Below are 24,624 nucleotides of genomic sequence, written 5' to 3' on the forward strand. Positions count from 1 at the left end.
GCCCCCCGCGCGCTCCGCCGCGCACGCGCCCCGCGCCCGTTTCCGCTTCCGCCCCGACGCGCCGTCACCGTCAGGGGCCGCCGGGCCGGGACCGGGACCGGCGTGAGGGAACGGAGCCGGTGAGGAGAAACGGGGCCGCTGCGGAGGGGCGTGGAGGGAAAGGGGAAAGCGGGCGGGCTGCCGAGAGGGAGGCGGAGGCGGGCCCGGCCCGCGCGGAGCCGCTCTCCCGGCGCGCCGCGCTGAGGGGGCCGGGCCGGGCCCCGGGCGCAGCTCCGCGGCAGCGGGAGAGGCCGGGCCCTGCGGGGCAGCCGGGGTGCGCTGGGCTCAGCGGGAGCACCGTGTGTCCGGCGGGGCTGAGCTCCGTCCGTCCGGGTGAGGCCGAACGAGGCGGCGGAACGCCGGCGCGGTCGGGCGGTGCTCGGGGACGCGTTCATCGGTCCTGCTGTGGGTTACGGGGGTTGTGTCCCGCCCGGCCCCCGGAGCGCTGCGGCTCATGGAGCTGCTCCCCACGGTGGCTCTGCTCTCCCGGTGCCACAGGGAAACACCCGTAAAGCTGCGGCTGCTTCCCCTGCGGCTCCAGCTGGAGCTCAGGTCGGGTGGAGGCTGAAGCGGCTCCGGTGTTAGGACTGACCGCCGGGGGCCCATTCCCAGATCCAGGAAGGATAACTGAACCCTGGATCCCATTCCCGGCTCCAGCCGTGCCGGGTGTCCGTTCCCACAGCCCCGCGCTGGGGCAGTGGCCCCGCGGGGCTCCTGTCAGAGGCAGTGCCGTGGTCGAGCTCATCCCTAAGGAGATTTTCCCCGCGGCTCCCAGATCCGATTAGGGCCCGGAGCCAGTTAAAAGCAGTTGCAGCCACAGCTGTGAGCGCTGCAGGATTCGAGGGGATGTGAAACAGCCCAGATTTGGGGCTCCGCCTTGGGGAAAGGGCTCAGGTTGGTTTGTGCCCCTAACATGGGCTCAGTGGGAGTGTGAGGGGGTTCTCCTGTCCCACATGTTCCACTCACACTGCATTTCCCTTCCCAAACCTTGGAGGGAGGGATCTGGGGAGCTCGGATCAGAGGCCTTTGTCCTTGGGCTGGCAGCTGGGGAGCTCAGGGAGGGGCTGTCCTGAGAACAGACATTCCTGGTCTGTGTTTGGAAGCACAGGAGCGCTGCAGTGGGATCCCTGAGGGGCACCCAGCAGATCCCCTGTGGGGTCAGGACCTTCCTCTTCACGGGGTTTGACTCATTTTAACCCAAAGCTTAAAAACAAAGCAGCACGAATTTTTTTCCCCAGAGCTTTTCCCACCTGTTCACCCACTCCTGAGGGGAGAAGGGCACGGAGGTGACGACGCCCCGGGGATTCTGTTTTTACCTCCTGTGTCTCCTTCCAGCTCTTGAGCCTCTCGGGTGGCTCCGCTCGGCCCCAGCGGAGATGTCTCTGTCCAAGAGGGAGCTGGATGAGCTGAAGCCATGGATCGAGAAGACGGTGAAGCGAGTGCTGGGCTTCTCGGAGCCCACCGTGGTCACCGCTGCGCTCAACTGCGTCGGCAAGGGCATGGACAAGAAGAAAGCGGCCGGTAGGTCCAGAGCTGGGGTTGTAAAACAGCCCAGAACTCCCCAAGGTGGAGGGGCAGGGCTGCAGGGCAATTCTTTCAGCCTCTGAGAGCAAATCCATCACAGCAGATGCAGGGGGAAGCCTTGCAATGAATTAGAGAATCGGATAAGTGAAAACTAACTCCTTATTCAAGGGACTGGCAGTGGTGATTTAACTGGGGTGCTGTTTTTGCTCATTACAGCCCCGCTTTGCTTCTGTGTGAGGCCTGGACTCCCTTCATCCCTTAGTTTAAAGCTCCTGACAACACGATCCACAGATACCAGAGGCTTCCAGAGCTTCCTTGTGTTTTGTAGAGCTGAATCACGCTTAAATTTACATCCTCCGAAGAATCTCTGTGGCTTCTTCGTTCTCCTGCTCACCTCAGGCTCAGAATTCTGCACTGATCGGATTTTCCTCTTTTCCAGACCACCTTAAACCCTTCCTGGATGATTCTACCCTGCGATTTGTAGACAAACTCTTTGAGGCAGTGGAGGAAGGGCGAAGCTCCCGGCACTCCAAATCCAACAGCGACCGGAACCGGAAGCGGGAGCTAAAGGTGATTATTAATTATTGATTATTGATTGGTTTTTCCTGTGGTTGGGTGGCCTGGAGGCAGCACTGGTGGTCTGGCACACTCTCCTCTTCCAGAGAGGCACAGCTCGGAACGTTCAAGAGAAACGACTCCTCTCCATGATGAAGTGTGGGAGCCTTTACCTTGCGGTTCTCTTTCCCAAAGCCCGAGGTGGAAGCCTGGCTTTGGCTTTCTGTTAGGCCGGTGGAGTGAATCCGTGAGGATCCATCTCCCCTCTCCTCGGTGCTCCTTGTGCTTGTATTTTCATTTGGAGCCTGGGAGAGCTGCTCCCAGTGGCTCCCCATCGCTCCCTGTGCCCCGAGGCAGCACGTGGGGCTCTCTGGTGGATGATCTGGTGGGTTTTCATTCCCTTTCTCCACCCAGAATTGGTTTTTGGCAGCTCCTGTCCTAGCACAGGATTGATTCCAGCTGGGATTCCGTTGCTCTGGTGTTTCTCCCTTGCCTAGGATGGTGGAAGGCTTGTGCATCCAAAGCTGTTTTCACTTCCTTTCTTCTCTTGAGGACTTTCCTCACCATCCTGTAGAATTGCATTTCCCCGTCGCTCTGCCAAGTCTCACAAGCCCTCTCCGTGCTGCTCCTACTCACAGTGATTTTCCTTTCGCTCTTCCCGAGGTTCCTATTTTATGACACTCTGGGTTTCCCCAACACTTGTAGTGAGCACTGAACCTTGGTGAGACAGAACAATCCCCTTCAGGATCTGGATCTCTTTGGGAGTCTTGGGACAAAGCTGCCTCCTCCACTCCCTGTTTTCTTCTAGCAACTTGTTTTCTTGGCAGTGGGAGCCAGGCTGATCCCCGGGGCTCTGGGGATGTGAGCGGGGCTGGAGTTCCAACTGCTGCCCTGGGTCTGGTCAGGGACGTGCCAGAGATGGGGACACTGGCACTGCCATCACTTGATGATGGGCAGGAGTGTGGTGACAGCCCGCTGGGGTGGCTGCAGAGCGAGCTCTGGCAGAGGGATGTGGTGATGGCAGCAGCAGCAGGGCTGGGGTGCAGCGGGGACCCTTCCCCCGTGAAGCCGCAGTCGTGTCTGGCCTGAGCGCTGCTGGTGCTCCTGGCTGAGCCAGAAGTTGGGCTAGGCAGCAACAGCAGAAACTGATCCTTCTTCTCTTGGCTCCTGGCACGGAGAGGGTTGTTCCTCCTGCCAAAATCCTCACTCTTCTCTCTGGAATCGTATTTCTTGGAATTTCTCCGCCACGCTCTGGGTCTGTCTGGACCCTGTAGGAACACAAACCGGTCTCTGAGGTGGTCAGCTCGTGGCAGCACTTACAGACTGACTGACCCTGCTCCGGGGCAGGCTGTGGAGAGGAATTTGTCCCGGCACCTGTAGCTCCCACGGTGTCGGGCAGCGATGATTCCCAGGGCCGCTTGCCGTGCCGCTTCCCGCTCCTCGGTTCACCCTGGGGTAGGTCATGGCTTGGGAAGGTCAGGAACTGAACGTAAAGTTTCCACACTTTATACTATGGGCAAGTCCTTTCTCTTGAACTTGTAGGTTTTCCAAGAAGTACCTGTGTGGCTGAGGAAGTGTCCTTGTAGGATATGAACCGTTGTAGTGAAGAAGGGATTGCAACTAACGCTCCCAACCGGTGTGTATATTTTCTTTTCAAATAACACCTTGACACACACACACACACACTGCAGTCACCCACCCCACGGACAGATCCAGGTTTCCAAACACAAACCAGGCACTGAACGATGGAATCCGCAGCCACAGGTGCTGGGCTTGACCAGAGCTCTGTGGAAAATGCACCGTGCCTTTTGGTTGGTGACCTGATGCTGCTGAAAGCCCATCAAAAAAAAAGCTGAAAGCTGGAAACCCATTGTTCCATATGCTCTCTGAGCTGTGCTTCTCTGGAGTGGCTCCAGCCTTGGATTTGAGCTGGAGTTGTCTGGGGTGGAGCGTGAGGGAATTGCTGCAGGTGTCCCAACCGTCCCCGGGTCCAGGGCCGCATCCTCCTTTTGGGAGGACAGCCTGGTAGGACAGCGCAGATTCCTTCACCAAACCCTCCAGCTTGGTGGAAGACCTGGATATGTTTTTATCCCAGCCACATCAGCTCTGGGCAGGCTTTTTCTCTCTTTCCGTGTCGCTGAGACCTTCAATCCCCCTCAGTGCCAGTCCCCCTCTCTGAGCGCCCGAGGGAGCGGTGGCTGTCAGGTGGCTCTTGGGCAGGCACGTCCCTGCGATGTCTCCTGTCCTTCACGCTCTTGCATGGACGTCACTGGCGTTTCTCTGGTGGGGGAGCAGCGCCTGGGCTCGGCATGAGCTCGGCATGGGCTCGGCCTGCTCGCGCCGCCCCGGAATTCTGCGTTACGGAGCCGGAGCTGAGACGTGCTGGTGGTTTCTCATCTCAGATCCTGGTCTGGGAGGAAAACGCTCCGTTCTAACCACGGCTTTCCGATCTTTCTTTACATTAGGATGTGTTTGGTGACGACTCTGAGGTGTCCAAGGAATCCTCTGGCGTCAAGAAGCGGCGCATCCCACGGTTCGAGGAGGTTGAGGATGAGCCCGAAGTCATTCCAGGCCCGCCGTCGGAGAGCCCAGGGATGCTGACGAAGCTCCAGGTCAGTCTAGCTGGGCTGTGTCCCAACACGGTGTAGATTTTATCCCAAATGGAAGAACTGCATCCTAATGGCAAAGAAAAACTCACTGTCTCGTTTTTCCCACAGATCAAACAGATGATGGAGGCAGCCACCCGCCAGATTGAAGAGAGGAAAAAGCAGCTGAGCTTCATCAGTCCTCCGACACCACAGGTACCGGGCAAATCCTGCACGTCCCTGGCCCCCGTTTCAGCTGTGTTACATCAGCCTGGGTCTGCTGGAAACGGGCATGGAACAAAAACTCCCTTTTCTGTCAACAGCCCAAAATCTCTTCTTCGTCGCAATCGGAACGTCTCCCCATCGGCAACACGATCCAGCCCTCGCAGGCGGCCACCTTCATGAACGACGCCATCGAGAAGGCCAGGAAGGCTGCGGAGCTGCAGGCTCGGATCCAGGCTCAGCTGGCCCTGAAACCGGGGCTCATCGGCAACGCCAACATGGTGGGCTTGGCCAACCTGCACGCCATGGGCATCGCGCCGCCGTGAGTACCCGGAAAAACCCGGAATGCCGGGCAGGGGCTGCCCAAAGGCCCCCTCACAATTAATTATTGCTGAAGGAACGGATTTTATATTAAAAGATGTGAAATGGAGGTTCCTCCTCCCTTGTTGTTCCCTCGTTTGTGCCCACAAGGTTGGCTCTCTTGTGGCGTTACAGATGAGCTGTAAAAATGTGGAAATAAGCTCAAATTTCCTGTGAGTTAGTGCCGAATTCCCGTTTGAATGTAACATACCTTGTCCTGCCCCTCAGGAAAGTGGAGCTGAAGGACCAGACCAAGCCCACTCCTCTGATCCTGGACGAGCAGGGCCGGACGGTGGATGCGAGCGGGAAGGAGATCGAGCTGACCCACCGCATGCCCACCCTCAAGGCCAACATCAGAGCGGTGAAGAGAGAGCAGTTCAAGCAGCAGCTTAAGGAAAAGCCCTCGGAAGACATGGAGTCAAACACGTACTTTGACCCCCGGGTCTCCATAACCCCGGCCCAGCGGCAGAAACGCACCTTTAAGTTCCACGAAAAAGGCAAATTTGAGAAAATTGCCCAGAGGTTGCGAACAAAGGTATCAGAGGTCTCGTCCTGCTAATGAGAGCATGGGTGGGAGGGGATTTTCCTCTCCTGGGCTGGGAAGGGACCTGGGGTGGCTTTGATTCAGAAATTTTCCAGTCAAATCACCTGAAACTTTTCCTTAAAAACTCCATTATTGTTGAGATGGCGTGTGCCCAGGTTAGCACTTGTGTGTGTAAAGGGTTTTCTCACCACTTTGTTCACCTGTTGAAAGGCAAAATCTCCTTTTTTGACAAAACACTGAAGATTCCCAAGAGAATAGATTTCTCTCTGGCTGAGTGATCAACTTGGAAGTGGAAATTTAAAGGGGTTTTATTAAAATGCTCCAAGTTCTTGGGGAGAAGGAGACAGAAAAAGTCCAGGGATATGGTCCCTAGAGGGAGATCTTCCTTTGGGAATGTTCCCATGGTCCTGAAAGGCTCAGGAATAAGAGCAGGGTTTTGGCAGGCTTGGAAGCTTCCCCACGTGCTGTGTGGTTTCTCTTGCAGTCTGCTTCAGATTGTTTAGATAAATCAGCAGGTGATGTGTGTCCAGCTCTTCACAGAGGTTCTGCCGGTTTGGAATGACCTTTCTATTCCATTTTCCTTCCCATTCTCAGGCTCAGCTAGAAAAGCTGCAGGCAGAGATCTCCCAGGCTGCCAGGAAAACTGGGATTCACACTTCCACCAAGTTGGCTCTGATCACCCCTAAGAAGGAGCTGAAGGAGGGGGAGATCCCAGAGATCGAGTGGTGGGACTCCTACATCATCCCCAACGGCCTGGATTTGTGAGTATTTCCAGGTGTTGATGGTTCTGCCCCAGCAGGAATTCTGGAGCTGTGCATGGTGGGTGTGGGAAGCACATGGGGGAAATCAGGCCAGATGTTTGTGCTTGAGCATCGAACTCTACCTCTCATCTTCAAGATCCAGGCACTGCGTTTGCTCCCAAAGTTTCTCTGGGGCCGTAGTAGGCAGCTGCTCTGGAGTTGTGGGGATATTTTAGCCCAGAGTTGGGGAGGTTTGGTTTTGTTTCCAAGCACGAGCATTCTGCACAAGCTGTGTTCACGATAGATGCGGGGCCCTGCCTCTGAACCCCGAAATGGAGGGAGGCACCTGCACATTCACACCACGTCACCGTGGGTCTCCTTCAGCCCATCGAGCTCTGCGTTGGGATTTGTGCATGGATTTGTGCTGGGAATTCTGCCCTGATGCCCAACCCTTTCCTTTCTAGAAAAGGCGGGGCGACCTCGAAGAAAGACGAGTACTTCGGGATCACGAACCTGGTGGAGCACCCGGCCCAGCTCAGCCCCCCAGGTACCGTCCTGTCTTGGGGAGTTTGGCTGTTCAAGCGGCCCTGACCCCTCCACATGGCACTGCCAGCGTCCTTCTGGTCCCCCTGGATTCTCCAGGGCGCATTCCTGATGGTCTCATTTCCCTGCCAGTGGACAGTGACACGCCAGTGACCCTGGGTGTTTATTTAACAAAGAAAGAGCAGAAGAAATTACGGCGCCAGACACGGCGAGAAGCCCAGAAGGAGCTGCAGGAGAAGGTCAGGCTGGGCCTGATGCCACCACCAGAGCCCAAAGGTGAGTGACAGCCAGGCCCTGGCCAGGCATGGATGTGTTGGGAACGCTGAAGGCAGCACGGCCTTGGTGGGATTGCAGGGATCTGGAAATCCCACAGACAGTGGGTTTTTATTGTGTGTGCAAGTGTTCTGGTGGTAAAAGGCTCCTGTGGGAGCCTCTCCCATTGTCATGTCCTTGGGAGCCCTCACAGCATCTCTTCCATTCCTTTGCAGTGAGGATTTCCAACCTGATGAGGGTGCTGGGCACGGAAGCTGTCCAGGACCCAACGAAGGTGGAAGCTCACGTCCGAGCGCAGATGGCAAAGAGACAGAAGTAGGTGGCACCTTGTGACATTTTGGGACGCTTTTGGATAGATTCAGTTGCGGTGTTTTGTTTAGGACCAGTCTTTTCAGTGGTACCTGTTTGCTTCCAGGGCTCACGAGGAAGCAAACGCAGCGAGGAAGCTGACGGCAGAGCAGCGGAAAGCCAAGAAGGTGAAAAAGCTCAAGGAAGATGTTTCACAGGGAGTTCACATAGCTGTGTACAGGTGAGCGAGCTCAGGGAGGTCAGAGAGAACTCACAGCTGAGCTCTGTTGCCGGACCTGGTTGGGACAGAGGGATCTCTCAGGGCTGGAATAACAATCATGGTTTTCCACAGATATTTAATTTTTTTTTTTTTTTTTTTACGTCTTATCCTTAGGGTCCGAAACTTGAGCAATCCAGCAAAAAAATTCAAAATCGAAGCGAATGCTGGGCAGCTGTACCTCACGGGTGTGGTGGTCCTGCACAAAGATGTCAACGTGGTGGTGGTAGAAGGAGGTGAGGCCTTTTAGGGAGGCTTGAGTTACCACAAAGCATTCCGGAGCTTGCCTCCAGCAGGAATTGCTATGGAAATTGGAGACGGGGTTAGGGAAGGACAAGGAAGTGAGGAGGCAATTACAAACTCCCTTAATTATGTCGTTAACGGGGTTAGTAATGACTGCAGAGTGCAGTATTGCAGTCAGAAAATCCGGATTGTTCCATGAGGAAGGGAACCTCTGCCAGCTGCAGGTTAACAGATTTTTCTGAGAATGTTGTTTCTTGATTCTTCCACAGGCCCGAAAGCACAGAAGAAATTCAAACGTCTTATGCTGCATCGAATAAAGTGGGATGAGCAGACGTCAAACACAAAGGGAGAGGGTGAGCACAACACTGTGCTGGTGTGAGGGGGGGGAGTTCTTCTCCTGCTCCACCTGCAGGGTTAAATGGGCTTTATTGGTGGGGTTTTCTAAGTGGGCTTTATTGGTGGGTTTTTTCCCAGATGATGATGAGTCTGACGAGGAGTCCGTTAAGAAAACAAACAAATGCTCTCTGGTTTGGGAGGTGAGTCATGGTGCTGGTCCCATACCAAGATAGGGCTGAGGTGGGATCCAACTCTCCATCACATTCCTTGAGCCCTAGCCTGAAAAACCCCCCCTTGTATTCCCGTGTTCCCCGCATCCCCTGGAGCCGCGTTTCCCGCGCAGAGGGTGGGAATTCGTGTGGGAATTGGGGTGGGACATCACACCTTGTCTCCCGCCAGGGCACGGCGAAGGATCGCAGCTTTGGCGAGATGAAGTTCAAGCAGTGCCCCACGGAGAACATGGCGCGGGAGCACTTCAAGAAGCACAGCGCCGAGCACTACTGGGACCTGGCGCTCAGCGAGTCCGTGCTCGAGTCCACGGACTGAGCCCGGCCACGGCCCTGCTCCTGCCCCACGGCCCCCGAGCCAGACAGCTCCCGTCACTCTCTTCAGCACCCCCATTAAAGACATATTTTTTAAAACAAATCGCCGTAGAGTGTTTTTGGGTCGAGGGGGCAAAGGACAACAGTGCCCCTGAGTCTGACTTTGTTGAGGGAAGGGATAGGGACCTGTGAGGGGAGTGCAGATGCCACTTCCCCTCTTTTCAAAGGGTGTGTGGAGGGAGATCCTACCATGTTCGGGTCGCACATCGGGGAATTTCTTCAAATCCCCATCGCAGGAACGACTGGAAGTGGCACTCAGTGCTCTGGGCTGGGTGACCAAATCACGGGTTGCACTCAGAAGTCTTTTCCAACCTCAGCGATTCCGGCCTTCACGGCACAAACGCCGTTTTCACGCTCGCGCGCTGCCCGCGCTCTCCGCCCCCCTCACGGCGGGGAAGGGGGGAGGGGGGGGGCAGGCGGTTGAGGGGGGGCCGCCGCCATCTTGCCGGGCGGGGCGGGCGCGCGCGCAGGCGCGGCGGGGGCGGGGCGGGCGCGTGCGCCTGCCGCCCGTGTGCGGGAGTCACAAAATGGCGGCGGGGGGGCGGGCGGCGCGCGCGGGGGGGGCCGGGCCGTGACCGCCTCCGGTACCGGCACCGCCTCGGGCCGGCACCGCCTCCGACGGCACCCGGGCTTCTTCCCCGTGATCCCTCCGGGCCGGCACCGCCTTTGGCACCGCCCGCACCGAGCGATTCTCCCCTGCGGGGACCGCCTCCCGCCGCCTCTGGCACCGCCCGAAGCGCCCCCCGGGCCCCCTCGATCCCCCGGGCCGTGCCTGCCGCCCCGGGCCCCGCCGCCCCCCGTGAGGCGCCGCCCCGCCGCCCCCCGCGCGGCCCGGCCGCGAGCAGCGCGGGAAGATGGCGGCGGGCGGCGGAGGCGGCGGCCGGGCCTCCTCGTCCTCCTCTTCCTCGGCCGCCGCCGCCTCGTCCGCGGCCGGCGCGCTGGAGGCCTCGCTCGACAGGAAGCTGCAGGCGGTGACCAACACGATGGAGTCGATCCAGGGCCTCTCCTCGTGGTGCCTGGAGAACAAGCGGCACCACAGCACCATCGTGTACCACTGGATGAAGTGGCTGCGCCGCTGTGAGTGCGGGGCCGGGGGTGGGCGGCCGGGGGCAGAACGGGGCGCAGCGAGCGCGGCCGGGCCGGAGGGTTCGGCCCCGCCATCGGGGGCGAGCCCGCAGCGGGCACTCGGGGATCGGCCGGTGTGGGCGGCCGCGACGCGGGGTCTGGTTCGTCCTCGTAGAAAGGCTTGGGTTGCAAAGGACTTTAAAGCCCATCCAGTCGCACTCTCTGCCATGGGCAGAGACAGCTTCCACTAGACCAGGTTTGTTCCAAGCTTGGCCTTGGACACTTGCAGGGATAGGGCAGCCACTGTTTCTCTGGGCTACCTGTGCCAGAGCCTCACCACCTTCACAGGGAAGAATCCCTCCCTGACACCTAATCTAAATCTGTCCCTTTTATTTTGAAAACGTTCCCTCTTGTCCCGTGTGCATCGCTTTGTAATCCTTGGAGGAGCACAGCATGCTTGCCTGCACCTCAGTGATGGTGGCACCTTTGTCCTCCTGAATCCATGATCTCCTAAAGCAGCACTTTTGTGGAGGGGCTCAAGGACCAGGGTCTGTTTCAGTGCCCTTCCTGGCTGGAGCAGCCTGAGGTGGGCACAGACAGTCCGGGTGCCAGCGCTGGGGTTTGCAGTGCCCATCAGGATGTGTCCCTGACCTGGAGGGAGAAGGTTGGTGTTGGCAGGAGGCTCAGCAGAGCGGTGTTATCTCCACTGGCGTGGGAAGGTTTTGACTCTTCTTGTGGGAGTTGAAGGAAGCTTTGCTTGGTCGGAACATGGAGATAACATTCCCACTCCAAAGTGTTGATCTGTTGCGAGCTGAGCCTTTTGGAAAATTTGGGAGAGTTGGGTTTCTCTATCAAGGCACTACTGCAGAAGATGATCTTTCCTCAGAGTTTGGTCTGTTTTGTCTGTACTCCATGGAATTAAGGAGAGGAAGGTGAGAGCCTTGGAGAAAGTACCCTGGGTCCTTCTGCCTTGCTGTCACTGCCACCTCTCCTGGAAATCCTCCTCCCTTGGCACATGGCATCATCCTTGGGGCTCTTCCCCTTCTGCTCCAAGCGCATTCCCCCTGAAGAAAACCCAGCCCATCTCTCCTTGGGGTGTGCCAGCTCCTCTGGACGTGGCCTTCTCACAGTTGTCCTGGCTCTTCCCGAGGCCCTCAGTGCTCTTCCATCACTCCTTCCCCCTTCCCAAGCTCATCAAAAGCCATTGAACTGTTCCCACCTGCAGCTCCTTGATGCCCTGTCTCTGCCCCGGCTCCTGTCTGCTGCTGGGCTGTTGGCTCCTGAGCCCTTGGCACCAGCCTGGAATTCTTGTTGGACTTTGTGGGATTCTTCCAAGGTTTCCCTTCACAGCCCTTGTGAGGATCTCACCTCCACACCTCTCCTTTTATCCAGGTCCCTCCTTAACCATCTTGTCCTACCCAACCAATCCCTGACAACAGCTGCCATGCCCTGACCCCTGGTTGTTTGGTTATCCCTGCTTCCATTGGGTTTTTTTTTTCCCTGCTTTTCCCTTCATTGTATATTTCATCCTCTGCCCCAAGGACCTCACAGTTCTCACGCTGTGGGAAGTCCCTGCCCCAGCCAGAGGAGCTTGGTGGTGGTGCCACAGCAAGTGCAGGTGGCTCTGGGTTCCTTTCTGAGCGTTTAAATGTTTAACTCCAAAGCTCCTACAAACACATCAAACCTGCTCTTCCCTCCTGGTGAGGGGGAATGTGGTGGGGTTGGACCTCCTGGGGCCCCGAATTTCTTTCAGGAAAAACAGGGGTGCTGGTATTTGACATGTTGCTGTTGGTTTGGCCTCCTGCTTCCAAGCCGTGCTGGTCACAGCCAGAGCTTCCCAGCAGGAATGTTCCTGCAAGGACATTCTTCTGTATCTTCACCTTTGGGAAGTTCCTGATGGGAATCCGAGCGTCCCTGCAGGAGGGTTTGGTCTGAATGTTTAAGTGTGAGTTAAACGTGACCCGTCTGTAGGCTCTGAAATGCCATTTTTGTTGGTGCCGTTGTGCCTGGTTTGGAGCAGGTGGCAGGGCTGGGGTGGGCTCAGCTCTGCAGTCTCCTCTTTGTCCATATTTCCTCGGCGGTTTAAGCTGAGAGGAGCTGTTCACCCATTGGATACAACCTGTTGTATCTTGGACCCAGAGAAATTTGATTTTCTTTGTGGATCATAGCCTTCCTAGGGACCCAGCATGGATCTTCCCTCCTGTGTGGCGTGGGTGTATCTTGGTTTATAACTTGTGGCTCTAACTTTGCTCTGGGCGAGTGCTGCTCTGTATCCTCAGCGTCAGGCTGGAGCCCCGCTCCAGATTTCTTTCTGCTGCGTAGATGCTGGATCGTTTCAATCAAAGCTTTGTAGTTCTTTGAAATCTATTTTACGTTATTAAGATCTGGAATCGTTGCTCTCTGCTGGTGAAACGTCTCTGGGATGGAGGGAACATCGGGCGAGCAGCAGAATTGGCACTTGAGCGCTGGGTTTAACTAAATCACAGAAGCTCCATTCCAATGGGATGATGATCTGAGAGATTATCGAGGCTGGCATTTTGGGGAAAGCTGGCTGCAGATTGTTTTGGAACACCAGATGAGTGCAGCCCCGCTCCAGTTGAATTCCCAGCCCTCCGGGCAGAGCAGAGCACTCTGTGCTCCAGAAAACCCACCTCAGCCTGCCCTGTCAGCATGTTCAGGGCACAGCTTGTGAGCTACAGGTTCTGGTCATAAGTCCTTGGCTCGATGAGTCTGTGCTGGAAAAGCTCGTCCTGGGATGTGGGAGCTGGGGCTGTGAGAGGTGCCAGGGGCTGTGAGAGGTGGCAGTGGCCAGAGGAGCAGGATCAGGGATAAAAGCTCGTCCTGGGATGTGGGAGCTGGGGCTGTGAGAGGTGGCAATGGCCAGAGGAACAGGATCAGGGATAAAAGCTCGTCCTGGGATGTGGGAGTTGGGGCTGTAAGAGGTGGCAATGGCCAGAGGAGCAGGATCAGGGAAAAAAGCTCGTCCTGGGATGTGGGAGCTGGGGCTGTGAGAGGTGGCAGTGGCCAGAGGAGCAGGATCAGGGATAAAAGCTCGTCCTGGGATGTGGGAGTTGGGGCTGTGAGAGGTGGCAGTGGCCAGAGGAACAGGATCAGGGATAAAAGCTCGTCCTGGGATGTGGGAGTTGGGGCTGTGAGAGGTGGCAGTGGCCAGAGGAACAGGATCAGGGATAAAAGCTCGTCATCCCGAGGGCTCTGTCCCTGTGCCCCTCCTTGCCCGAGTCTGGAGTGATGCTCAAGTGCCAGCAGAACCGGTGCCGCTGGCAGGGGCTCAGGGAGGGTTGAGGACATCGACCCATGGGGATTTGAGGACCCATCCAAGCTGAGCCTTTTCTTGTGTCCTCAGCTGTGCTTCCACTCAGAGGGGGATCTCTCTGTGCAGGATCTTCCTTTTGAACTTGTGTTCACTTGTGAGCTCGCCCTGATGCCGGGAGGGCAGCACGGGTGGGGTATTTCTCCTGGGAGCTGCCTCAGGTTGTGAGCGAGGTGTGAGCTCTCACGCAGGGCTCTGGACCAGGAAGGATGCTGAGCTTCCTGAGACGAATCCTGGAGACCAGGAGAGCTACAAGGTGCAGCCACGCTGTGGAAGTGGCTCTACCAATGTAGGGACAACTGGAAAATGAAGCAGGGTAGAGACTGGAGGGATGTGTAGGTAAAACCTGGTTCTGGTTGCAGCCAGGGGTGACACGGGTAGGTGAGAGGTGACAACACACGGGCGTGTGAAGTGTCACCATCTCTTGGCACTGCTCCTCTAGTTTAATCCTTGGGAATGTCCTTTAGTGAAGTGAAGGAGCTCATTTCCATCATTAGCACGTTTTACCAGCTCTGAGGAAGGGGTTTGGTGAAGTAACTCAGTGTGGAGCTTTTGAACATGAGGAGCAAGCACAGCTGGGGGAGTCTGAAAATCATTTGTAAATGGAAGCTGTCCTCTCTAGTCCCCAGGGTTTGCCTGCTGGACCTTGGAAACTCTTGAAATTCTCCCCAAAGCAGCACTGAAGTATTGGGATCGAGGTGTGGCTGTTGTGGTACTTCGGTCTGATGCTGACTCTGAATTTTCTCTTGCCCTCAGCTGCTTTTCCTCATCGGTTGAACCTTTTTTACTTGGCTAACGATGTCATACAGAACTGCAAGAGGAAAAATGCCATTGTCTTTCGGGACACCTTTGCAGAGGTGCTTCCTGAGGCTGCTTCGTTAGTGAAGTGAGTAACGAACTAACGGGCTGTCGGGAGGCTGAGTGTCTCAAAAAAGGGGAATTTTTCTTCTGACGTCTCAAACTCTTTAGAAACATCAGCAGAACTGAGAGGATTCTGTTGGAACAGCCGTGTCTTTGCAGAGTGGGCCAGGGCGGGCATGAGCTGGGTTTTAATTTGCACAGGGGGGTGGTTTGAGTCAAATTATCCTGTGGGGCGAGGGAAACCTCGCACCAGTGTCCTGCTGTCATGGGGTAAACAACTCTTCTCCTCCAGGGATCCATCCGTTTCCAAATCCATTGAAAGAATCTTCAAAATTTGGGAGGACAGAAACGTGTACCCTGAGGAAACCATTTTGGCACTGAAAGAAGCACTGAGTAAGTTACTTACCCTTTGCATTTCTCACCTTACAAACTGCCACGTGAGCCCGCTGTAGTTGTAGAAATAGTCTGGGGTCACCGAGGGGAATGAGGGGCATTTGGCACCTGGCACGGGCTGTAACGTAGCCGGGTGTGGGACGCGAGCAGCGCTGGATTCTCCTCCTTTACCTCTTTTGTACCTTTCTCAAGGCAGCTGTGAATTCTTTCACGTGAGCTGGAACTGCTCCAGCTGAGAGCATGAGGCTGAAATTGTGCTAAATGTCCTGACCAGGGTGCTCTGGCTCTACCTCCAAGTCCAACTCAGTGACAGGCTGGTTTAACTGACGATATTTGTGGGGTAGGAAGAAGCAGAAGCAAAGCAGGAGGGTGAAGAGTCCTCAAGTCCTTACGGAAGAAACACACGGAGTCGGTTAAAGCCAGGAGTTAGCAGTGCAGTACTTGAAGGAAATCAGTCCAGGCTTTGCTTTTCTCACATCACGAAGAGCTGAAGGTACTCAGGAAGCCCTCAGGTGTGGTCTGAGGGTCGGTGGCCATCAGGGCAGGAGGAACGTGGTTGTCTTGGGTCGGGCTGTGGCACGAGGACAGGCTCGAGCTGGGTGTTGCATGCTGAGAAGTGACGTTTGTGCTTTTGCTCTGAAATCCCTCATTTCTGTACACCTTGAAAACAGGTCTGTGAGGTTTCAGGTAAATCAGGTATTGTGGCTGCTTTCCCAATGGGGGCAGCACTTGTCTGTTCCATGCTGATTCCGTTACAGCCTCCCTAAAGAGTTTTGTTTTTAGATTCCTTGTGTTTTCCCTTTTAACTGTGATTTTTGAACTGCCTTAGTGTAAGGGCAAACAGAAACTTGATTTAAAAATGGCAGACCACCCCCAGGTTGCTGCATTCCTGAGTAAACTGAGGTTCTCTTGGGCATCCAGCACCTCCTCTAAGGAAGTTGGTCGAGGTATTTTAAAACAAATTTCTGTTCACTCTTTCACCGTGCAACTGTACGGCACCAAAAACCAGATTTTGACAGGAATCCCATAATGCCAGACTGCCAAAAATGAAATGTTTTCCAGGTACCACTTTCAAAACTCAGAAGCAGCTGAAAGAGTCTCTGAACAAACCGAATAAGCCGTGGAAGAAATCACAAAGTAAGGAACCACTGTGAACTCTGTGCACTAATGCAGAAATTGTCTGCTCGAGCAGCAGAAAGGCTGAGCCCCAGCGTGGGCTGAGCTCAGATGGCTCAGAAGGGCCCCAAGATGTGCACACCAAGGAGATGCTGGTAGAAAACAACTTTGTAAAGAACAGAAGTGAGGCAAAAATAAGATAAGAGAGCAGAGGTTGTGGACAGGAGAGGAAAGAGCTGGTGGAACCTCTTGGAAGCTGCTCTTAGACTGGTCAGAGATGGAGAGAAGACAGAGAGAAGCAGGAGATGGACATTCCCTTCGTGCTCAGGAGCACTCCTGCCCCAGCAGGCTGGGCTGGGAGGAGGAACCTGGAGCTGGGGGTTCAGGGACAGGAAATGTGACAGTCCAACAGTCCAGAACCCACACCAGCAGGAGAGAATTTATGATAACAGAGTGACCTTAATGATCTCATTTTGCACCAACACCCTCAGTGGTTCCCACAGAGGTGGTGAGAGGTCAGGTGTGACGTGTGGGGACATCAGGTGTGATGTGTGACATGTGGGACGTCAGGTGTATGAGTGGCACAGGGTGACATCAGAAGGTTAAAAGAGTTGGGGAGTGTTTATTACCAGAAGCTGCTTTCCCAGACAGAACTGGGCTGTATCCAGCGTGGATGGAGGGTTTAGTGCTTTGCTTCTCATCAGCTCATTTCTTCTTTCCTGTTTCTCCTATTTTGTCCAGAATCTGATGGATTCAGTCTCTTGCCAGCAGGACTCGTGCCCCCACCCTGTAACCAGGTGTGACAGTTGTTAAGGCTCTGAGCATGGTCAGACCTAGGGAAGTGCCCAGGGGAGACCCTGCCCGCAGGAAACCTGGGCTCCATGTCAGCTCCAGCTCTGGCACTTTGGGAATAACATTCCCTTCCTCCTAGAGAGCTGTGACTCCTTGGATAAGGCTGTTAGATCGACCATTGCAGGGACTTGTCTTCCTGAGGAAAAGGTGTGCCCAGGAAACGTTCAGAGCGTGTTAAAAAGCAGCAGAGTCACTTGCTGAGCTCGGTTCCAGTCCAGCTGTGTGTGTCCGTGTCCCCGTGAGCTGCCAGGAGCCCGGAGCGCTGAGGGACACGTGCATGGAGGGGAGGATGTGATGGGTAACACATAAAGTTATCTAAAAATATCTTTTATTCGGCTGCCTTTTGTGACTGACTGTCCATCAGGATGCGGTTCCTTCATTTCTTCACGATTTTCCTTTATCCCCACAGCCTCCACCAACCCGAAAGCTGCTCTGAAGTCCAAGATTGTTGCCGAATTCCGAGTAAGTCTGTGAGTGGAAGTGACCCATGGCACTGACCCCCACCTTGGGGGTTTGCATGTGGGGTGACCCCAGGCCCAAGAGCCACCTGTGACGTGGAGGTTGTGACACCCATGGGTGGGGGCTGAGCAGGCTCAGGACGTCCTCTTGAGGAGGAGTTTGGGGTGGCTGAAGAGTTGGTGGCAAGAAATTGGTGTAAATTCAGTCCCCTGACAGAGTGGGATGTGTTCCTGAAATGCACAGGCACCTGTAGAGTGAAATGGGGAGTAAATAAAAAAAGACCTGTCCCTACTCTTAACCAGGAGATTTGTGAAATTGCAGCTCCTACCTGAGCACAGGTTTGTTCATGGTGAGATTTGGGATTAAAAATCCCGGGATCCACGTGATTCCTGGGTCAGCTCTTGCTTGTAAGCAGCCTGGAACAGAGAAAGAGGCAGGACATCTCTTCCCTGGAACGTGATAAGGAGGATTTTTCTGTGTGCTCTATTCCAGCCCCAGTCCCTCATTGATGAGCTGCTGTTGTACAAGCGCTCGGAAGATCAGATAGAGCTGAAGGAGAAGCAGCTTTCCACTATGAGGGTGGACGTCTGCAGCACTGAGACACTCAAGTGCTTGAAAGGTAAAACCCCGAGGGCACCAAAGGTGTTGTGGGAGCTCCTCAGTTCTGTCAAGGTGGGAAATGCCAGAATTTGTATCTGGGAAATGCCAGAATTTCAGAGTGGGGTTAAGTACCAGCTATCAGGAGCCAAAAATCATGGTTAGTTTGAATTTCTGTGGAAACTCTCGGGTGCAGAGCTCAGACCAAGCAAATGACTGTCTGAAAGCCAACGCTCTTTTAGCAACCAGGCCAGCTCCTTGCCAGATCCCAGTGGATGACCAGGGCTGTCTGGGAGTTTGCAGCTCCACTGTCCCAATATCCTGGGTGCTGCTGTTGAGGCCACACTTCTGTGGTTTGGTGCATTGGCAGCTCATTTCCGTGGTGTTCACCTCTCTGCAGATAAAACAGGAGGGAAGAAATTCTCCAAAGAGTTTGAAGAAGCGAGTTCAAAGCTGGAGGAATTTGTCAATGGCTTGGACAAGCAAGTGAAGAACGGCCCCTCGCTCACCGAGGCGCTGGAGAACGCTGGGATATTCTACGAGGCACAGTACAAAGAAGTCAAGGTGGTGGCAAATGTAAGTGTGCCTTTTCTGGATCCTCCACAGGCGGAACAGCATCTGCCTGTGGTTCCACCTCGAGGCTGGAAAACGCCTCATCTCTCTATTCCCAAATCAAAGTTTGTGGGATTGGTGTAAGGGTGGTTTCCAAAGAGAGCAAAATGGAGGCTTTGGTCAAAATCCAGGAGCTGGAAGCTTGATTTGTGTGTGTTGCTGGAATGTTTGATCTAGATTTTTAAACAGGGCAAAATTACAGTTAGTGTGACAAATCCTGAATTCTGGAAACCTGGGATTTATGTGAGAGCTAAGATGAGCAAAGAAAAACCAGTAATAAAGTATAATAAAAACAACCAACACCCTCCAGATCCTACCAAAAGCCCCAGAATGGGCAGAACGCATTTCTTAAAATACAGGAGGGGTTATGAAAATCGTTTTAAGTCAGTGTAAAAAGGTTTTATCCTCCCCACTTCTTCTGGCTGTTGCCCTGTGAGTCCCATGGAGGAGCCGAGTTCTTAGCACAGCAGGGTCCAGGGATTTGGAATCATTTTTCTCAGACTGTGTGTTGCTTCCTTAAGGAAGCAACTCAGGCGTGAAAGATCCCCCAAGTCCGGTGTCCTTCCTTCCTCAGGCCTATAAAACATTTGCTAACCGAGTGAGCAATCTGAAGAAAAAGCTGGACCAGCTGAAAGCAACTCTTCCCGATCCCGAGGAGTCTCCTGTCCCCTCTCCCAGCATGGACGCTCCATCTCCGACGGGCTCCGAGTCCCCTTTCCAGGGCATGGGGGAGGAGAACAGCAGCCGCTCTCCAGCAGCTGGAGGCCGCAAGATGGTTTCCCCAGAGCCTGCGACGGATAATCGGGATGTGGAGGACATGGAGCTCTCCGATGTGGAGGACGACACGTCGAAAATCATCGGTATGTGATTGTCCTGTGGGAATTATAGGACGAACCAGTCTTTCCCAGCTTCGTTTGGGACGTGGAGGAGGCACAAAGCCTTGTGCTGGGCTGTGGATGGGGCTGTTGGGTTTGAATCTCCTGGCAGGGAAGTCCCAGGCCCACTGTGATAATGTCCCAAAACACTTATCCAAGGTGTTTTTACATCTGTGGGAATCAGAACTGATGTTCCCTGAGACTTTTGAGTGACCTTTCTGCTCCTGTTCCCCTGTCTCCATTGCAGTGGAGGAGAGGAAGGACAAACAGGCTGCTCCAGCCCCCGCCAAGACAGAGAGTGTCCCCAAAGCGGTGCCATCAGCTGCTGCGGCTGCCACAGCCTCGGGGACGGTGGCCACGCCGGCCCCGGCCCCTCCAACCCCCCCGGCTCCGAAGGTGGTGAGCACGGCTCCCATCCCCCTGGCACCGACACTCGCCTTACCCAACCTGGCCAACGTGGACCTGGCCAAGATCAGCTCCATCCTGAGCAGTCTGACATCGGTGATGAAGAGCACAGGTGAGTGCTGAGCCGGGCCGTGGAGCACCGGCGCTTAGGGAGCTGGGTGATCATTTAAAGCTTTAATTGTCTCAGAATCGACTGAGTGAGTTACTGCTCTCAGAGGTCTGGCTCAGTCTCTGGCATGTGGTGTCACTCTCCGAGCCTCTCCTTGCTCGTGCTCCCTTGTGCCTTTTGGGAAACCTGGGTCAAAAGCACGTGCGTTGCCGGAGCAGCGCGGGTGAGTGGTGTCTGCTCCTGCCCCAGGTGTGAGTCCCGCCTCGAGACCTTCTCCAGGGACCCCGACCAGCCCCACAGCTCTCACCAGTGGCCTGAAGACTCCTGTGCTGGGAACTGCCTCTGCTCCTTCGAATCCGTTAGCAAATATTCTCTCCAAAGTTGAGATAACTCCGGAAAGCATTTTGTCGGCTCTCTCCAAAACCCAGACTCAGACGGCGCCAGCGCTGCAAGGTACTGGGGTGGGTGTTGGAGGAGGGCTGGCAGGTGACTGAGGGCAGTGGCTGGGCTGAAACGTGCTGCTCTGCTCGTCCTAAAGCAAGGACAGAGGAAGAGAAGCTTCACTGGAATGTTTTACGTCTCTGGCACGTGTGGATGGTGTTTCTCAGGTAGCACAGGTGTCACGCACCACTGAGATCTGTCACTTCCCTGTACTTCCTGTTTGTGCCGTGGCCAAAGCGCACGTATCTGGAACGTTCCCTGAACAGGACAGGAGACTGAGAGGTTTCTGTGTTTTCTTGGTGCAGAAAGCTGCCCAGAGGTTCTGCTCCCACTCTGGCACCTTGTCAGGGTCACCTGGCCAGCAGGGCAGGATTTCCCAGTCCTGGCTGCAGACCAGGACCAGTTCTTACCCACCTGACTCGATGGTGTAATTCGTGTTTGTAGATCAATCCAAGCCTCTGGCGGAAGGTTGCACCTCACTGGGTGCCAGTGTCAGTGCAGCAAAATCCAGTCCTCTTCATGCACAGAGATTGGGGGTGTAAAGGAACTCAGTGCAAACACAGGAGCTTTTCCCATGGCTTGGGGGTGATTTCCCTCTGCCCTCAGTGCCTGATGCAGCAGTTGTGTTTTCCAGGGCTGTCGTCCTTGCTGCAGAGCGTGGCTGGAAACACCGTTCAGTCAGGAGAACCTGCCTCACAGAGCACTTCGGCGTCGCCAGCCAACACGACCGTGCCGTGCATGAAGGCGAGGAACGTTCCTTCCAACCCGCAGTCCTTCATAGCCAAAAGTTTTGGTTATTCTCCAAACTCGACCACCGCAGAGGTTTCCTCCACTTCAGTCAATAAGGCTCCCGTTGGACATACCCCAGCACTGTCAAGCTCTGGTTTTAAACCACCGACTAATTCCCTGGGATTTTCCAGTTCCCACCCTACCAGTCCTTCCTCCCTTTTGCCAACAGAAACCTCACTGGGTCAATCCTCCGAAATTTCAAAAGCCAAGCTGGAATCGGAGCCCCCTTCTCCCAGCTTGGAGATGAAGATACACAATTTCCTGAAGGGGAATCCCGGCTTCAGTGGCCTGAACTTGAATATTCCCATCCTCAGCAGCTTGGGGTCCAGCATGGCAACAGAGAGTCACGCCTCTGACTTCCAGCGTGGTCCCACCAGCACTTCCATGGACAATGTGGACGGGACACCGGTGCGCGACGAGCGCAGCGGGACGCCCACCCAGGACGAGATGATGGACAAGCCAACGTCGAGCAACGTCGACACGATCTCCCTGCTGTCGAAAATCATGAGCCCCGGTTCTTCGACTCCCAGCAGTACAAGGTCGCCTCTGCAGGGCCGGGATGATGGATATTCCCAAGAACTTCCCAGCTCCGTGCACGGCTACCGGCCCTTCAGCCTTGGCAGAGAGTCCCCGGCCGGCCTGTACAAGCCGCCTGCGGACAGCAGGGAGATGCCCTCCTCCTTGATGGACTCCTCCCAGGAGAAGTTTTACCCAGACACGTCTTTCCAAGAAGACGAGGATTACCGTGACTTCGACTACTCCGGCCCGCCGCCCTCGGCCATGCTGAACCTGGAGAAGAAGCCGGTCAAATCTATCCTGAAATCGAGTAAAGTCCCAGATTCTGCCGAGTACCAGCCGGTGCTGTCCAGCTACGGGCAGCGGTCGCAGGAGTTTGGCGTGAAGCCATCCTTCCCCCCGGCCATGAGGTCGATCCTGGATCAGAGCGAGAGCTGCGACCCGCTCTCCTCGTCCCCAGGGATGTTTGGGAGCTACGGCCGCAGGGGGAAGGACTCGGCCTCGGACGGGTCCCCGTCGCCCAGCAAGAACGACGTGTTCTTCACGCCGGACTCCAACCACAGCGCCCTGCCCAAACCCGGCCTCCCGCAGAAGCAATACTCGGACTCGCCCCACGCGCTTCCCCACCGCTCGCTCTTCTCTCCCCAGAACGCGCTCCCCAGCCCCGCCAGCCGAGCGCCCGCGGCGGGCGGGGACAAACCCATGGGTTCCTCCATCTCCGCCACCTCCACCATCGAGTTCAAGAACATGCTCAAAAACGCCTCCCGCAAGCCCTCCGAGGAGAAGCATTTTGGGCAGATTCCCAAAAGCAGCTCCGCTGAGGTGGGGAGCTTGTCCGGGGCTGTGAAGGGCGAGCCGCAGCCGCCAGAGGAGCACTACCGCATCGAGACCCGCGTCTCCTCCTCCTGCCTGGACCTGCCCGACAGCACCGAAGAGAAGGGGGCCCCCATCGAGACGCTGGGCTACCACAACGCCTCGAGCAGGGGCATGTCGGGGGAGCCGATCCAGACCGTGGAGTCCATCCGGGTGCTGGGCAAGGGCAGCCGGGGCCACGGGCGCGAGGGGAGCCGGGCGGGCTGGTTCGAGCTGAGCAGCGGCGGGAGCGCCTTTGACAACGGGCCCTCGGGCTCCTCGGAGCTGCCGGGCATGGGCGGCTTCCCGGCGCCCTACAAGGAGCACGTGCCAGCCTTCCCGGAGAGCGTCAACAACTTCCGAACGAACAACTTCAGCTCCGCCTTCGAGCACCACCTGCCGCCGCCGCCGCCCATCGTGCCGCCTCCCCTGGAGCACGGGAACCCCTTCCCGAGGGACCCGGTGGGGCCGCCCGCCGTGCCCCCGCCCGCTCCCACCAAGGACCACGGCGGCCTCTTCCCAAGGGATCACTCGGTCCCTCCGCGCATGCCGTCGGTGGATCACGCCAACCCCTTCTCCAAGGAAACGCCCGCGCCTCTGCCGCTGCCCCACGGCGTCCCCCCGCCCCCCTCGGTGGAGCACGCGGGGGTCCCGTTCCCCACGCCCCCGCCGCCCCCGGTGCCCGGGGAACACGCCGGCGTCCCCTTCCCCGCACAGCCGCCGCCGGCCGGGGAGCACGGCGGGGTCCCCTTCCCCGCGCCTCCCCCCCTGGAGCACGGCGCCGGCGCCTTCCCCAAGGAGCACGGTACGATGCAAGGGACGCTGAAGGAGCACTTCGGAGGGGCGCAGCCGCGGGACCCCCTGCCCCGCTCCCGAGACCCCGCGGGGCCCGGGCCCCTGCCCCGGGAGCAGCTGGGGGCCGCGCGCGGGCTGGGACCCCCGGCACACCGGGAGCCCGGGGGCCGCGGCTCCGTCCTGCTCCGCACGCCCCGCGCCGAGTTCCGCCCGCGGGAGCCCTTCGGCGGCAGAGACCCCTTCCAGAGCCTGAAGCGACCGCGGCCACCCTTCGGAAGAGGGGGAGCCCCTTTCTTCACCCCTAAGCGCCCCTTCTTTCCTCCCCGGTACTGAAGCAGTTGCCGAGCTCCCGGGGCTGCCCTTTCTATTTTTTTTTTTTCCCCCACCCTTATTTCTTTTTTTTTCTTTTTAATTTTTTTTTTTTTTTCTTCCCTTCGAGAGGCCCCTGTAACCTTCTCCTAAATTAAATGTTCTGTACTTTTTGGTTGGTTCTACCCCCCCACCCCCCCCAGCATTGGGTGAGATGAGAAAACAGACACAAACCGATGTTTTAACGAGAAGAAGCCACGTTGCTGTTAAATAAAACCTTCAGTAGTAGTTGAAAAAAAGTTAAAACAATTAAAAAAAAAAAAAGGAAAAAAAAACTCTGAAAGCTTCGAGAGGAGCGCTGCGTGGTGTTGGGGTGTTGGTTTCCAGCCGATCCCCAAATTGCTGCTGCAGGGAGGGGAGACCCCTCCCTGTCCCTCCTGTCTGCCAAAAGCACCAAAACAAGGCAAAAAAAAAAAAAAAGGGGTCGAGGAACCCAAGCAAACCCACCTTGGAGCTCCGTGGGACTCCGGCAGTGAGAAGGCCCAAGCCTGTCCCCCCTGCTTGAGAAGACTGTTGGTTGGGTTTGGGTTAATTTGGGGATCTTTTGATTTTTTTTTTTTTGTTTTGTTTTGTTTTGTTTTTGTTTTCCCCCGGGATCACTGTTGACTTTCTACGTGTGTGTATATAGCAATCACTTTTTAATTCCCTCTGGGATCGTTCACCACACGCAGCCGGAGCCCGGCGGGATCCCCCCACCCCACCCCGCCACAGCCAGGGCCGCCCCCGCGGCTTTTATATGAAGTTGGGATTTTACTTGATTTATTTTAATTTCTTTTTTTTTTTTTTTTTTTTGGTTGGTTGGTTGGTTTTTAGTTGCCTCCATCGTACCTGTTTGATACCGGTGTGGGCTTCAGGATCTGCATAAAAAGTACCAAACCAGCCGTTGGCGGCTCCGTTCTTTCTCTCGTGCGCTCCGGACACCCCCCGGTCTGTGGGGACCCCTCAGGCCGAGCCCGCGCTCCCTGCGAGTCCTCCCCCCCCCCATCCCTTCCATGGTTCAGTCCTGCCCGCGGCGCTTCCCCCCCCCTTCCCCGGGCGGGCGAATCCAACTCGGCT

At 56.1% G+C, this 24,624-nt stretch overlaps 2 protein-coding genes across 2 annotated transcripts; both read left to right on the forward strand.

The window, feature by feature from the left end:
• Positions 1-27: 27 nt before the first annotated feature.
• Positions 28-9,174, forward strand: PRPF3 (pre-mRNA processing factor 3). Its single transcript, XM_040088043.2, has 16 exons — positions 28-119; positions 1,375-1,560; positions 2,003-2,133; positions 4,584-4,730; positions 4,836-4,919; positions 5,027-5,247; positions 5,514-5,820; positions 6,424-6,590; positions 7,034-7,116; positions 7,245-7,388; positions 7,601-7,700; positions 7,801-7,914; positions 8,068-8,186; positions 8,463-8,546; positions 8,668-8,729; positions 8,929-9,174. The coding sequence occupies exons 2-16, from the start codon at positions 1,416-1,418 to the stop codon at positions 9,073-9,075; spliced, it is 2,055 nt and encodes a 684-aa protein (XP_039943977.1). The 5' UTR covers positions 28-119; positions 1,375-1,415; the 3' UTR covers positions 9,076-9,174.
• Positions 9,175-9,985: 811 nt separating this feature from the next.
• RPRD2 (regulation of nuclear pre-mRNA domain containing 2) lies at positions 9,986-24,308 on the forward strand. The gene is given in 12 exon segments (XM_040088026.2): positions 9,986-10,208; positions 14,284-14,413; positions 14,681-14,781; positions 15,844-15,918; positions 17,159-17,211; positions 17,701-17,827; positions 18,206-18,381; positions 18,992-19,277; positions 19,540-19,809; positions 20,056-20,259; positions 20,882-23,440; positions 23,443-24,308. Coding segments are annotated over 12 exon segments (4,266 nt in total). The 3' UTR covers positions 23,505-24,308.
• The last annotated feature ends 316 nt before the right edge of the window (positions 24,309-24,624 follow it).

Source organism: Hirundo rustica, chromosome 29, assembly GCF_015227805.2.
Source record: "Hirundo rustica isolate bHirRus1 chromosome 29, bHirRus1.pri.v3, whole genome shotgun sequence".
NCBI classification, from domain to species: domain Eukaryota; kingdom Metazoa; phylum Chordata; class Aves; order Passeriformes; family Hirundinidae; genus Hirundo; species Hirundo rustica.

Excerpts from the sequence above, each read along its gene's own strand:
- PRPF3 (XM_040088043.2), top strand. The coding sequence starts at position 1,416 with ATGTCTCTGTCCAAGAGGGAGCTGGATGAGCTGAAGCCATGGATCGAG. Across the intron at positions 6,591-7,033 it reads ATCCCCAACGGCCTGGATTT|AAAAGGCGGGGCGACCTCGA; the intron begins GTGAGTATTTCC and ends TTTCCTTTCTAG. Across the intron at positions 7,117-7,244 it reads GGCCCAGCTCAGCCCCCCAG|TGGACAGTGACACGCCAGTG; the intron begins GTACCGTCCTGT and ends TTTCCCTGCCAG.